At 47.0% G+C, this 16264-nt stretch overlaps 1 protein-coding gene across 2 annotated transcripts in view; it reads right to left on the bottom strand.

Moving 5' to 3' along the window:
* Nucleotides 1-15941, bottom strand: part of Erg (ETS transcription factor ERG) — a 100026-nt gene extending 84085 nt beyond the window's left edge. Inside the window, exon 1 of one of the 2 annotated variants that reach the window (XM_028879944.2) lies at nt 15800-15941. In XM_028879944.2, the coding sequence (XP_028735777.1) occupies nt 15800-15817 (18 nt within the window). In that variant the 5' untranslated portion in view covers nt 15818-15941. The remainder of the gene's footprint in view (nt 1-15799) is intronic. The other variant, XM_037209618.1, reaches the window with a different exon arrangement.
* Nucleotides 15942-16264: the final 323 nt, after the last annotated feature.

The raw sequence follows: 16264 nt of genomic DNA, 5'->3' as shown, positions 1-16264 counted from the left end.
AGGCTGCAATCCACAGACCTAGAGAGGCTAGGTAACAAGGAGGGCCCAAGGGGGTGGGGTTGGGGAACACATATATCTCCCTGGGAAGGGGAAATAGAGGCCTCCTGGTTGGACAGGGGGCGGGTGGGCATGGGATCTTGAGGGATCAGACTGAGGGGTGAGAAGAGGGAGACAGTGCTGAGAAAGATGACTAGAAAGGGGGCCTTTACATAGTCAGGTAAAGCCTGATGCAAGGTTAACTTCCACAAGTCTACAAGGATGGCCCCAGCTAAGACCCCTGGCAGCAGAGGATGCATAACCTGAGCTGGCCATCCCCTGTGGTCAGATTGGTCACTACCCCAGGTCCAAGGAGCTTCATCCAATGACTAATGGAAGCAGATTCAGAGACCCAAGGACAGACATTGGGGCCTGCTTGGGGAACCCTGATGAGGAAAGGGAGGATGGGTTGTAGGAAACAGGGGGGTCAGGGAAACCCACAGAAACCACTAGCCTGGCTCATGGGAACTCACAGAGTCTACAAGAGCATGCACGGGACTGACCCAGGCCCTCTGCATATATGTAACAGTTTTGTGCTGGGTCTATTTGTGGGACTCCTGACAATGGGAGCAGAGGCCGTCCCTGGGGCCTTGACTGGCTCTGGGGAACCTCCTCCTCATGCGGTGTTGCCTTGCCCAGCATGAACACAGGGAAGGTGCTTGGTCTTGTGGCGCTTGCTGGCCGTGCTTTGCTGAGGCCTATGGGAGGCCTGCCTCTTTCTTACCGAGGAGGGGTGGGTGGGTGGGTGGGGGGAGTGGAAGCAGAAGAGGGAGGGAGGCTGCTGCCGTCGGAATGTAAAAGAAAGAGATTAATTAATTGAAAAACTATTTTAAAAGTTAAAATGAAACAACAAAAGGAAGTTAAAATATAATTTCCTTGGTATGTTTTCCAACCAATAATTGCAAGCAAATTACTCCATGATTATCCCATGCATACTGTTCCTCCAGCAAAGCCCTGCTTCTCTTTTAATTATCCAAGAACAATTAAGTGCACAGATCCAAAATGCAATTAGCTCAGGACACAATGGGCTCTCAGGGACCAGTCAAGTTTCTTCCAACATTTTGATTCCCGAATAAAACTCATTTCCTTTCCTTTGATTCCTTACAAACTAGAACCTGTTTTAGCTAGTTTCACATCCAGGAAAGACTTCCTTCGCATGCACTGGATCCCTTCCTCATACTATCATTCCTTCAGTAAACATCTACAGACAGATCTTTCCCTGTGCTAGGAGACAACCAAGAGGCGAATTCCTTCATGATCAACTGGACAATGTCCATAAAGATAAAAATAAAAAAAACTTCATCAGGTCCACTGCCCCAAGGGTGCAGTCACCGTCGCAATCCTCTCCTACATAAGCCCCACCTGCTCACACAGACACTACTGACAGACACAGGGATTCCAAAACACACATGGAAGGGGCGCGGGGGGACGACACTTGTTGGAAAGGAGGAGTCAGTGGGAGCTGGAGAAGAGTAAGAAAATGGGAGGATATGGTCAAAGTACCTTAGAGATGCACGAGATCATGAAAGAATGAACACATTTAAAAATCTTACCTTTCAGGGAAGCTAGGAAAAGAGTCCATGAGACCTGTCTGTAACTTTTCTCTGAAAACTACATGTAAATCTACTATTTTCTAAGCAAAACTATTTAGCCAGGATCACAGAATACCTCATTTCATGGAAGATGACATTTTTTTTTTTACCATTTTCTTCATCCATTTTTATTATTTTTATTTACGTGTATAGGTGTGTCTGTGTCTGATTCTGTATGAATGTGTGTCACATGTGTGCGGGTGGCCACGGACAAGTAGAAGAAAGTATCTCAGTGTTGCATCCCTTGGAGCTGGAGTCACAGGTACCCGATGCTGTGCTGGGAACTGAACTCAGGTCCTCTGGGAAAGCAGCAATCATCCTTAAGAGCTGAACGGCTTCCCAAACATCCTATTCCATCACTTTCTACAGAGCAATTTAAGCCATAAGGCTTACCAAATCAAATAATATACTTGCACATTTTGACATTCCAGTAAGTAATTTTAAATTTAATAAACTGGTCATTCTCTGTTATTGAAATTAACCTCCATTAAAAAGTAGATTTTTCTGTAGTTAAATACAGAAACTGATCTGCTAATATAGATCTTACATCACATCTGTTGTAGAAATAATATAAAAACTACAGTGGTGTCACCTGCCAGATTCCAACTGATGGGGAAACTTGTTCTGTGGACCAGGGAATGGAGACCAGCGCCAGGGATTAGGAGGTTAAGTGACAGAGTCCTTGAAACTTTAAAGGAGTGACTACAGCCACAGAAGAAGTGAAAAGTTTCCACCACTGCGCACTTAGCGCAACTTCTCATTAATTCACACCCAAGACACAGTTAAAGGACTACAGCCAATGAGCTGACGGACATGCCAAGGACCCAGTGCAGACCCCAAGTGAACAGTGGGAGGTGCTGTCATTCACTCAAAGCAAATGTCACGGAAGGAAGTGCCGCCGCCGCCAGAGCTGCTCAGATGCTGCCTTTCTGCTTGGAATTTTCCAGCAGGGGAGTCTCCATCCACAGCCTGGAGGAGACTGCATGCACTCACCAAAGAAGTACTCGCAGCACTCAAAACCCCACCAGGCTCTGGGTGGTCCTATGATTAGTCTACCAGCAAAAACATTCACAAAGAACCTTGAAAAGGTATTTCCCTTTCCCCAAAGAAGACCTAAAAATGGCCAACAGGTAAATAGAAAGATTTCAGTCTAACTAGTGTTTGTGGAAATAAAAGCCACAGCTACAATGAGGTGTCATTTTACACCTGTTATGATGCCTCCTACCAAAAGACAAGAGACGGTGAGGGCGGGGTGCTGGTCGTGGGGGTTCTCGAGTATATGACCACCATATGCTCCACCGTCCCTGTCTATACACCCAAGGGAATCGGTCCACAGCCAATAAAGACACCCACAAGCCCCCAGTCACTGCAGCATTGTTCACCTAAAACACGACATGGAAACAGCCTTGGTGGGGGAACAAAGGAAGGACCCGTGCCATGTACAGCTGCTACTCATCTTTGAAAAGTGACATTCTGGGCTGGGCATGTGTTTCAGTCCACAGAATGCCTGCCCGGCATTCACGGAGCCCTGGGTTCAATGCTCAGTGTTGTGTAAACCACACATGGCATCACACAGCTCAAATCTCAGCACCTGAGATGCAAGGAGGAGGGTCAGAAGTTGGAGGTCATCACTAGCTACATAGATCATTCCAGGCTAGCCTGAGCTACATGAAACATTTACCAAAAAGTGTGTGTGTGTGAAAGAGAGAGAGAGAGAGAGAGAGAGAGAGAGAGAGAGAGAGAGAGAGAGATTTTCTATCACTTGTCCAAATGTGGAGAAATCTTGAAGACAATATGCTAAGCACCACAGGGTAGTTACAGAAGGAAAGCACTGGATGATCTTGCTCACAGGCAGAATCTACAACTGTTAAGTGCACAGACATCAAACCGAAGATAAAACAGTGAGCATGGGTCCAGAAGGAAATGGCAGGACGAAATCCAAAGGAAGACAGCATCCGGAATGCAGGATGGTGGAGTCTAGAGACCATGAACTACACAGAGCTGCGCTTGGGGACACGGTGCTGGACTTCGGGACTTTGCTCACACTAAACTGGGGTACTCTCGCCCTTGACATACACACTGGGTGGCCATAGGAGACAGCAGACATATTAGCTTGAGTACAGAAGCTTTATCAATATCTAATGTGTGCAAAGACTCACGTCATATACCTACACACAAACAACCAAAAGTCAAAGTAAATGCCAAGTCATCATCTAAGCCATTTTTGAAGAAAGGTGTGGATTTTTTTCTTTTTTTTTTTTCTGAGACCGGGTTTCTCTGTGTAGTTTTGGTGCCTGTTCTGGATCTCACTCTGTAGACCAGGCTGGCCTCAAACTCACTGAGATCCACCTGGCTCTGCCTCCCGAAATTAAATGATTTGTGACTACCTGTAACTCCAGCTCCCAGGGATTGAGACCCTGGACTCTGCAGGCACCTGCATTCATGTGTACACACACACACACACACACACACACACACACACACTTTTTTAAAATAATAACAATAAATATTTTAAAAAATAATAATTTTTAGGGGTTGGGGATTTAGCTCAGTGGTAGAGTGCTTGCCTAGCAAGCACAAGGCCCTGGGTTTGGTCCTCCGCTCCAAAATAATAATAATAATAATAATAATAATAATAATAATAATAATAATAATTTTTAAAGTTTCAAAACACAGAAGCTAGGGTGAGTGCCCACAGAGCTCACCCTTGCACACCTAGGCACCCTGCTGTTCAGTGTTCTTGCACACATCAAGCTTTTAAAACAGTCACAGGACTGCATATAGCTCAGTTGACAGAGAGCCAGAGAGCTTGCCTCCCATGCACTAGGTCCTAGGATCAATTCCCAACCCTGGAAACAAACAAACAAAACAGGAAGACAACAGAAAAAAAGGCAACATGGGCTTCTATTTCTAAAGGAGCCTATGAAAAAGGAAGTGAGTAGCAAATCATTATTTTTAAATGAATTTCGTTTCCAAATGTTTTACCTGCAAATATGGAGAACAAAAACCCTATCATGTTAGAAAGGAATCAAGTGCCAGCAGACTCTTGACGGGTGTGATATAAGTTTTTTTAAAGTTTCTTTTCTGAATTTTAATTTTCTTTTTTTCTTTTTTCTTTTCTTGGAGCTGAGGACCGAACCCAGGGCCTTGCACTTGCTAGGCCAGTGTTCTACCACTGAGCTAAATCCCCAACCCCGAATTTTAATTTTCTAAGCTTCTATGTAGTTGTTTTGAAATGGAAAAAAAAAGGAAGAAAAAAATTTTTTTTATCACTGTTGACATTTCATTGATATTTTTCAACAGTTCTTTTGAGCCTGCATCCTTCCAGGCAAGGTCAACAAACCAAGACCAAAATCCCTCCTCAATAGTGTGGGTGGTCTTCTGAAGGGACCCCAATAGGTAAGACTCTCCATAGGCCCCAGAATCACACAGCCACTATTCATGTCCTACCAACCCCGAGGCCCTTTGCAAGCCTGCAGAGGTGGCCTCTGGGGAATCATGATGGGAGCGAGCTGGTGCGGTGTTACTATATGAAACAGGCTGTCTTCACTCACACAGGACACTGAGGTTCTAGGCTTAGAGGTCTCCAACAAGATTAGCAAACAGGTTTAAAGAGAGGCAGGTCTAGTCTCTGCTTCCACTGAGGCAGCCACCGTCTCTTATGGACCCTGTGTCTACAGAGCCAGAGGGCCACCCTGGTGTCCTTCTCACTGCACTGCAAAGCTTGCTGGAGATGTTTGCCTTGTCTAAGGTCCAACATCAGGGGTGGGAGTGGGGGCGGCAGTGAGGGGCTGCTCAGGGTGTGGTTATTTCTAACCTCTGCAGGAGGCTCGGTGGGGGTGGCAGGTTTCCCTGTTTTGAGCCTGTAAACACCATTCTTTGGGGCTTTGCCAGGGCTAGAGCTGCGGGCTCTCGGGTGCTATTTATTTTGTTTAGTTTATTGTTTGTTGACTTGATATATTTTCCCCCTACAAAAGGGCCAGTTGCTAAGGACATATCCTGTAGATGGGTAATGGATGACTCTCTATTGTTCAGTGTTTGTGCTTTGTGGTTTTATTTGCTTTGCTTCAAAGGGCCTAAACAATGCGTTCCCTGGGATTTAATAACTGGCGTAAGCTCGGCACAGAGAACAAACTGTGAACTGAAAATTTTTGGATCCAAATCTGGTGATTTCTGCCTGACTAAAGAGAGCAAGCTCCACAATGGCTTTAAATGGAGCAATTCTAGAGGATGCCTTTCATCCAACCTCGGGGACAATGACTTGAATCATAAACCTCTTTCCAGGACTCAAAAGGCCGAGAGACCCACCCTCCCCCACCCGGGACACAGCACTGTCCTGTCTGTGTACGAGATAACACCAAGATAGGCAGACACAGAAGTCGGTAAAGCTTCGTATCTTCACCTGCTACAAAACACAGAATCCTCCCTTGAAAATCCGGAGGCCTCCGTCCCGCTAAGGAAGGAGCAGCACACGGACAGGAAGCTTCCACAAGGAGCCCTTCCTGCGCCTGCGCCTCTGGTTGGCCTGGCTATCAGGGCAGGAAGCAAGGGTAGGAAGTGTCTGTCTACAAAGCCGTTTATCCTCAAGGTGATTGCTGTAGCAGCATTTTACTGTTTACCAAAGCAGTAAACAGAGGGTCTAAAAAAAGATGTTTTCCATCACCAGAGAACAAGGCTTAAAAAAAATGTATGTGTTCTTTTCTCATAACCACCATCTTAAAAAACGAGTTGCCATGGGCTTATGCTTCAGCAGCCAGCCAGCCAAAGGGGCAGAGGCAGGGCTAGTGTCAGACAGGCAACATCCTCTCAGTGGTATGAAGCAGCAAAGCAGATTTTATTTCTCTTTTAGATGCTTCATGGTTCATTTTCTTTGAATAAAAATAGGCCAGGTCTACAAAACCATCTGTGTTAATTCATGTCGGTGGAAAGAATAACTCCTAGAGTCAGATAACCCCAAAAGTCACTTGAATTTGACGTTCAATAATGTTTGAATTTTCTGGGGCTGCAAATATGGTCTTGGTTCTAAGCATCCATGCAAAGATGAAGAGAAACTGTAGAAGTCAAAGCCATGCATGTGGATGAGTTCTGCATGAGGCCAACTCTCATGGGCAATCTCCTCTCTGCTTTTTTTTTTTTTTTTTTTTTTTTTGGTTTGTTTTTTGTTTGTTTGTTTGGTTTTTTGAGACAGGGTTTCTCTGTGCAGCTTTGCTCCTTTCCTGGAACTCACTTGGTAGCCCAGGCTGGCCTCGAACTCACAGAGATCCGCCTGCCTCTGCCTCCCGAGTGCTGGGATTAAGGGTGTGCGCCACCACCGCCCGGCTTTCCTCTCTGCTTTTTAACACTGAGACTTTACAAAACTGTTCTGTCCAAGTTCCCAGGATGAGAGCAATAAGCAGACCAGACCCAATAAGGACACTGGTCACCTGAACACTCAGGCAGGGGCCTCTTCTGTTCTATTGCTCGTTTTTATGCTTTTCAATGCCCCTGCAGCATTCACCGTGAGCGAGAGAGAGCTGCAAAGAGAGAGAGAAAGAGAAGAGCAAGGAGTGAAGGGGGGAAGGAGAGATGGAGGGAAGAAAAGAGGGGAGGGTGTGGGTCAGGGAGAGGGAGAGAGAAGAGGGACATGCCCTGAAAGAGTCGGGAAAATACACCATCTGGCATTTTCCCGGCATTGGGGCATGCCACCTCCAGCACACAGTGCTGTGACCAACTGGAAACTGGCTGTTTCTGTCAGAACTTTTACCTCATGATACAGAGAAAATAGCTCCTTAGAGAAAACTAAGCCCCTCGAATATGGAAAAGCGGGATTCACTGGTGGGCAATTTCATATCCTTTGTTGTCACTCATCTCAGATGGGACCCTGGCCTGGGTGGATGGAAACGTCCTCCCTCCACTGAGGACCGAAACCCCCACATGCTTTGCTGAGTTCTGCGCTCCTATGCCCGGTCCATTTTACGGTAACACGAGTGGGAACGATGTTTTTTCCAGGTAAGAAATGCCAGGCGAAACAGGCTATGACTTGTTGTGGACCAGGGAACAGAAGGGACAGGATTTGAATCCTTGCTGGGAGCCTTCTGTCTAGGCATACAGACATTCCCTGCTGTCCAGGTCTCATGAGGCACCATTTTGTGAGTCCTGAGATCAACAGAGCCACTGAAACCCAAAGAGGATCGGCTCTGCATCCCAGCTCTGCTCTTTCCACCCCTAAAAAACAAAGGCCAGGGAGGCCAGCTTCCTGCTGAGGTCCCACTGTGCCAGGCTGAAGATCTGACCACCCTCTCCCAGGGAGTCCCCTCTCCTGTGGCCCTCTGTGCCTGCCGTCCCCTGCAGGAATGATAAAATCAATCCTTTCCCACGGACTCCATCACAACAATGGTATGAAGAAATAGAACACCAAGCGCCTCCCTGGCACAGACGACTGTGGGCTGTGGTGTCCTGGGCAGCCTTCATGTTCTTGATGGCCACTGTACAAACACAGGACGTCCAAGGAGAGAGCCACGCAACGTGAAACCACATGTTCTTAAAGCAACGTCTTAAGAAACCTGCCTCAAATTGAGACATGAACTCACCTTGTTGACACATTCTGAACTCTTGTTTCGATAGTTTCTTCTTCTTCTGAAGCGACGCTCACATGAATGCGCTATCAGGTATGGCCGCATGCTCGCGCCCAGATGGACTGTATTAACCAGCCTTGTGGCTACTGAGGCAACAACAACGAGCATGAAGCTGGGAGGGAGATGGGTGGGGAGCTGGGGGGTAGGTGGAGGGAGGAAGTCGTATATGAATATGCTCAATATACACTGTGTAAATATATGAAACTGTCAAAGAATAAACAGATCATTTAAAAGATAATGCCGAATAGGATGCCAAAAGGGCTGATGTTATTTGGATCAATTGATTGGGGATTCATGTGGAGGCGTGAAGGGCTGAACCCATGATGGCACTTATCAAACAGGAGAAAGGGAAATGAAAAGGCCCTGTGTGTGATTTGTAACACCGTGATTTCACGCAGTAAAAGAAACGGTACATCATAGATGTGGATGCTTCGGAAGAAAGAAACGGTACATCATAGATGTGGATGCTTCGGAAGAAAGACTGTTTAGGGCTGGGGTGACAGACAGCTCAGTGCATACAGCACCCGCTATGTAAGCCTGAGGACCCAAGTTCAGATCCCTGGCACTCCTGTAAACGTGGACCCCAGCAGTGGGGTGGTGAAGATAGACTTGGGGGCTCACTGGCCAGTCAGTAACTGAGGAAGACAGCTAGCCTTGACCTCTAGTCGCCACACACACACCCACATGGGTGCACGTAGACTCACACACACTCACACATGCACACACACACAACCTGGAGCATCTCTGCTTGATGTCCCTATCGTATTTTCCAGAACTAAGCACGCATTGTTTTTAGCAAGTGTTTGAAGTAACAGCGCTGTTGATGTTATGGTTGGATTCTGATGTGGCACTTTAAAACATAAATAATTTTACTTGGCTTTCTTGGCGTTTCTTTTCTGGAACCCTCAACACTTATCTGCACACAACAGCACGGCACCTGTTCCTCCTGGGGCTGGGTTCCACCAACACCCTGCCGAAAGACGACGCTGCAGGGCAGAGCGGAAAACTCTGACCCGAGTGTTCACTACTGACGCCCAAGACAGAGCACGGAAGTTGACACTTGGGCTCACTCGGGACATGTGAGCCAGTCACCAACCGACCTGGAATCAGGAACCTCTGCCCCTTGGATACTGCCAAATAAGGAGAGAATTCTTAGAGCAGAGTGGATCTGAGTGGTAGAGTGCTTGCCTAGTATGAACAAAGCCCTGGGTTCCATCCCCAGGACCTCAGGGGGGAAAAAAAAATCACACTTTGCATATATTTCTTTAAGCCAGGCATGGTGGTATACACCTGTAATCCTCACAGTGGAGAGGCTGAGGCAGGAGGATTGCCAAGAGTTCTGGAGTAGCCTGGGCTACAGAGTGAGATCATCTCAAAGACTCAGAAAGCAAAACAGCAACCCAAAACAATCCCTGTCATCAAGGCGACACAGAAGAGGCAACATGCCACCCTCAGTCTCCAGCAGTTTATTGTGTAGCCGCCTCGTGTGACCAAGCAGCTGCTGGTGGGATTTTTTTTTTCTTCCACATAAGAACAGATGGCAGAGTAGATAGTTATAAGAACTCATGACCCAGCGTCTTCATGTGTTTTACATCATTTAACACACCATTCTTCTCTGCAGAGAAACCTAGTGCTGGCTGGGGATACAGGAAACAACCGTCATAAGGAGATCACCGGGACACTGAGAAAGGAGATCGATGGATCCACATCCTTCCCGAAGCTTCCACCCTCATCTGTGAACAAGCGCTCTGAGCGTGAGACCACACGCCCGTTTATTTAGCACAAGGCCTGCCAGGCAGCTCTGGGGATGGTGTCAAACTGATTCACAAATCCAGCGTCCCAGAGCCATGTGCTTTAAAGCATTTTATGTGCCTTTAAACACAAAGTCCATTTAACTCATCTCAGTGGGAGAGAGATCACGAAAGAAATACGACTTTACAATGACTACATAATTATCTCTTTTCTTCTTGGCGATCATAATTAAACTTTAGTTAAAACACTGTTCCAGTACTTGTCAACCCCTACAGTCTTCCAGCCACTGCTGACAACGCCCAAGACGCATGCACGTTCTAACCAAGAACAAGGCCCTGTGACTTCATAAGAACACAGACGCAGACACACAAAGGCGAGCCGTGGGCAGAGGGGGCAGAAACAGAAGGAGCAGCGCGGGACTGGAGAAGGCAGGCTGCGCCCACCGCCAGCCTCGCCCACCGCCAGCCTCCGTCGGGGCGATGGGAGAAGCAGTAGGGGACGCGCTGGATCAACCAGGAAGTAGAAGCCTGAACAAGAGGATAACACAGGTCTCAGAGGATGACTGAGACAGGCTCACACAGAAAGGGACAGGATGCTAAAACAAACATAAACTCCAATCAAAATGCAAAAAAATGAGCATCCCTTCTCCCTGTCCAAATGATGTCGATTAGATCAAAATATTCAAGGGGCTGTAGCTGCTGGTCACTCCCTCTAGGGAAAGCTGGCAAGTGTCCGTGAAACGGACACAATGTTTCAATTTGACAAAGGTATTAAAGACATGCACACTCAAAAGTTTCTTTTCTAAGCAACAACACCCACAAAATGTGTTTTCTAGAAATCAGAGAGGGCCTGCTCAGCCCTGCATTTATGAAAATCTGAAGGAAGGCTATTTCCTGCAGCAGGACACTGGTTGTAAAAAAATGATAACATCGATTTTATATTTTAAAAAGCATAAAAATGATGTTTATGAAAAGCATTTAGTGACAGGGTGGTGAAATGTGTGTAAATTAGTATCAAGAGCAAAAAGCAGAACAGTTAGCTGTGTGGAAGAACTAACAGGCACACACAATCAGAAAGACCGTGCCGGAGATCGGCAGACACTGTGGCTTGCATGAAGAGACTTTGGAACATCTTTGCACTTTCCGTATAGGAATACCTTACACTCTCCACCTGTAAATTGTACAAAGCCAAATTATGTTTTCCCCTAAAAGCTTATGGAGAAAATTGGGTAGTGGAGGATCCCAGGGTCTTTTTTTTTTTTTTGGTTTTTCGAGACAGGGTTTCTCTGTGTAGCTTTGTGCCTTTCCTGGAACTCACTCTGGTAGCCCAGGCTGGCCTCGAACTCACAGAGATCCGCCTGCCTCTGCCTCCTGTGTGCTGGGATTAAAGGTGTGCGCCACCACCGCCCGGCCTCGGGTCCTTCTTTTTGTGCTAGCAGACAAGAACAAGTCACAATCCAGGCCTCCTGCTATCACCAAACACATGGTCTTTCTTCACCAAGAACAGGTGAAGGCAGCAGGCTGACCCCCCTCATCTGAGCAACCGACTTCTTGGGCCTCGACCTTTCGATGGACGCCATTCAGCGCTCCCACCTTCTCCCTAGCCCTGCATACGCCATCACAGGCTGGGCGGCTACAATTATGAAAGCTGGAAGAGACCCCGCCATTCGCTCTGTCCATGGCGGTGGGCTTTACTCCTGAAGCTGGGTTAGGCGAAACACAGAGCACAGAGTGGCATCACAAAGCATGGCAGCTCATCACGAAAGGGACAATAACCTGAGTCCCGTGGCACCCGCCATTCACTGAGAGCCGGCTCACACCAGCATGAGGAAGGGTCACCACTGTGATGGAGAGAAAGCTGGGGTCACGTAGTTCAGCCCCCAAATGCAAGTGTGCCTGGGGTCACATAAAGTGAGAGATGGCCTCTGGGGTGATCTGATAGTATCCCAGGGCAGGGCAGGAAGCAGAAGCCTCCGTAGCAAATGGACAAGGCCCACCAGGGCAGTGTGAAACCACACTCTGTCAAGACCATCTCTGCAAATTTCCTTTGCCAAGACTGTATGTTTTGGAACCTCCCGTAGGCCTCCTCAGAGTCTCATGAGCACCAGTAGCTAAATCAGTGCCTCTCAGCTGAAGGAAACCCACTCAGAAGTTCTGAATGCACCGGTCATGCTCTCCTGAAGGCATCGTTGGTTTTTCAGATTTTATTTTGTATGGATGCTTTCTAAAGAAACATTGGTGAGAATGTATGAGTGTGCTTGGGAATATGTTTTTAAAAATCAGAGTCTGCTTTTTTCAGAAGCAAAAAAAAAATTAATGAGTTAAAAGGAGATACAGATGATGAAGGCATCATTTTGTTCTGGAACATTCTCAGGGTGTGGGAGTCCTGCAGTGTGTTAAATGGGACAGAGGCGGGGGGATACACCCAGAGATTCATCTGTTTTCAATTCTGCTCACCAGGGCCACCAGTCAGGGTGACAGGTGGACATAGGGGCACACACACAGACATATACACACAGGCACTATATCACGCATGTGCAGACCTAAGTGTGCTGTATCGCAGAGGGTCTGAGAATAGCCCCGAGTGCACACAGTGAGTATCTTCGAGATGCTGTCTTTTCAATGCACTTAGGCCAGGGCAGAAGCAGGGGTGGGGGCTGGGGGCTGCTCTGGGATGTGGCCGTTACCAAGCGAGAACAACAGCACTCGGCACCTGGAGTTTCCTCCACCGTCACAGAATCCCCGAGAAGGAGGCCTTGCCCATTCCCCTGATGCCCAGAGGGAGGTGAGGAACACAGCTGTAGTTAGCTGCTTCGCCACCTCCATGAAAGCCCACGCAGAGAAGACCTTTCCCTCATCATCCCCAATGTCAGAGTGCCATCCATGGGCCTCCTCAGTAACTTTCCAACTGTCCAGAGCCTGCTCCAGAGCTGCTTGCCTTGGGCCTCCTGAGGAAATTTCCAGATCCTGTCTGACTCCTACGCTGGTTCTACTCAAGCTGCTGTTAGAACATGCTCCTTCCATGTATACTACACACACACACACACACACACACACACACACACACACACACTCACGCACACACTCACGCACACGCACACGCACACACACACTCGAGCAAAGACACGTGCACACACACACACACACGCAAAGACACACAGACACACTTGAAAGATTCAACTCTAGAATCAAGGCTTTCAACTTAGGATTCCCAGTCTCAAATTGTTCAGGGTTAGACTGTTTTTCTGTGGGAACCCTATTCAATTCCCCCCACTCCCCCACTCTCCTGCCATCAAATATTTTTAAATGCAGGCTATGTGCAGATTACGGGCTTCCTTGGGCTACCCAAGAGGCAATGGGTATTGCAAACAAGGTCAGAAAAATCTTCAGAGGGCTGAATTAAGCCCCTAACTGAAGGTTTACGTGAGGAATAGCGGCCTCCAGGGTCAATCATCCCTCAGAGCCACCTTCCAAACGCTTGGCTCGTTTGCTAACATGTTTATCTTAGAACCCTCAACCTGTTCCTGAAGCCTGTCAATGTGCAGAGAGAAATCTAAGTTCCTAAGATACCTTCACCTCTCCCCCACTGAAACACCACGTTCTTGAACTCAAACCCGCAGAGCTGGGTAAGACTACCAGCAAAGAGCCTCACAGGCGTAGGCAGAATGCCTGAAGGGAAGGAATCCCAGGCTGGGGTGCTGTGCCCACTTCACAAGCACAGCGTACCTGTGAACGAAAGGACTCAATGATTTATTTACTGAAACACCCAAAACTCCAAGTGTATTTGCTATTGGAAAATACCCCTGTGGGGACTGTCTCAACTGGAGAGGGCATTTCCCTGTGCTGATCTGAGGCTCACACTAGTGTAATTAAAACTGCAGTCAACAGACTCAAGGCCTTTCCCCCACTCCATAAACAAAGCCATAAAACTATCCCATTACTTTATCCAGGAAACCTCACAGAAAGCTGAACTTCAAAGAAGTCACCTGTCAAGAGAGACTGCTCTGACAGGGAGCCTTAAAGAATTAATTCCCTGGAAGCCATTTCTGTCACAGGGAGACATACAATGTCATGTAACACAGAATTCAACCATGCACAGAGTCCTACACAATCACAAGCACTTGTCCCCAAATGTATACAAAAGATAAAAATGCATTCAGACTTCAAAAGCGACTTCTTCATAAACATGGATCTTAAACAAAACAGTGTAACACATTGGAGTGTTTGTCAAAATGTACTCCACCTTCTACAAGGCGGCCTGCTCTCTCTGTGCCCTTTAAAGCATTGGTTTGGGGAGTGGGAAGGAGCCCACATAAGCTTCTACTCAAGCTATTTAAGATTTACAAAGAATATTTGATTTAATTGTTCTGAAATATGGATAAGAATTAAAAATCTAAAGCAGAAAGCAAAAAACAGAAATTGGGGTTATAAAAGTCAAGTCATTTCTACTCATTTATCTGAAAGTAGGATGTATCAGACCCAATGTTAAAATTCCCCTCTAGGTCACACTATTGCAGCTGGCCCTAATCCTTGAAGCCAGAGAAAGTAAACACTAAGATGACAGCCTTTGCTGTGAGCCTTATATTATATTATATTATATTATATTATATTATATTATATTATATTACATTACATTATAAATTTTCAGTTTCTGAGAACTGAAAATTGGAAGGAACTCTGAAACACAGCTTACATGATACATAACGCGACGGATATTAAACCAAAGAGCGTTTTCTAACGCCTCATCTCAGTTGTGGGCAAAGCCCACATTTCATGAGTTTTCAAGCTAAGCAGAACTCTTAGTGGACAGACGGTCACGTCTCCTCTTTGTGACACAGAACTACAGACATAACAAATAACACACTCTTTGGCTTCCTTTATGTAGGCTGCTGACTTTCCTCATTCCTACAAATGTCACCAAAGCCTGGCGGCCTGGAATGTAGTTTAACAGACCCACCACCTCAGAGCACCAGTACTTCCACTGACATCTATTTCGGCTTCAGCTGTCTGTAGCAACCAGCCCACATTTAAGTCTCCACCCGTGCAGATTTGTCTCCGTGGTAAACTCTACCAGCTGTCTTCCAGAAGCATTTACAAGAAAACACATAGAGCCAAACACAGCAGAGAACAGACCAACAGACCGCAGCTTCACGGTCCCCACACACCACACATGACTAGGAAGAAAGCATACAGTGCACAGAGGGACAGGTGCTTTATTTGGATAGACACATACACCAACACACTCCGTTACCACCATTTGAGTTTTGGGACGGCTCAGTCCTCTCAGCACGGAGGTCCCACAATTCAAGTCAACATGTGTCCGTCCTGTTACCCACAGCCACCGAGCGCCTCCTCACTTCCACGGGGACGGGCTGGCGCGGCTGGTGGTGAGGAGTCCCTGAAGCGCGTCCATCCAAACCTTCGCCATGGACAAGCCTGTCTCTGTGACCCTGCCCTCCGACCTCTGCGCCTGTCGCTTCGCCTCAGACCCACATCCAGACACCGTTAGCAACAGGTAAAGAATCTGAAAATTCAGAAGCGCTCCAAAAAGCCTCCACAAAAGTAATCCACGACGCTCAACAGAGAATTTAGAAACCCCAATTTTTTTCTGAGTTTGAAGTTTTTAAGCCTTGCGGATGGTCGGAGTAGGAAAAAGGAAATTTACTAGGCAGCGCAAAGGAAATCTTGTTGTCCTCTATTGTGGTAGGGGGGGGTGTTGCCCAACCCTAACTTATCTGCCTTGATAAAGGAAGCCAAGCGCGAGAAGAGCAAGATTTTGTCAAATGTAGAGGAACCCTCTCCTTACCTTAATAGTGCTGGCCATAATGCAATCAAGTTTATTGATCGTTAATAAATGTTAATGATAATTATTGCTTCTCTCTGACCAGAAAGTAGTTTTGATGAGGTTGTTTGAGCGGATGAGATTGTGCTAAGTCTGGGAAATGAAGTCAGCCAATGGCAGGAAGAGGTTTCTATTGGTCCTGGCTGCCCAGCCCAAAGAAACAGGATATTTGGGAGTGGAGAGATAAGAGACCCTGAAAACAATGTTGTTTTTCTTGATGATATGCAGCCAGGAGATTTTTTTTTTAATTAAAAAAAAAAAGGCATCAATTGGCTGGGGCTGGGAGTGTCAGAGCAGGTGTGACCTGTGTGACTCTGGGTGACAGGCTGCACCAGACCAAAGCAGGATACAGATGTGATGGGGCTCTGCATGGCCGCACATGGGAGATGGAAGGCACCTCACAGCCTGGGTGCCTGGGCTTCACAGCCC

This window comes from Peromyscus leucopus, chromosome 12 (assembly GCF_004664715.2).
Source record: "Peromyscus leucopus breed LL Stock chromosome 12, UCI_PerLeu_2.1, whole genome shotgun sequence".
In the NCBI taxonomy this organism is placed as follows: domain Eukaryota; kingdom Metazoa; phylum Chordata; class Mammalia; order Rodentia; family Cricetidae; genus Peromyscus; species Peromyscus leucopus.
Note: the sequence above shows the minus strand (reverse complement) of the source record. Positions and strands in the feature narration are given on the sequence as shown.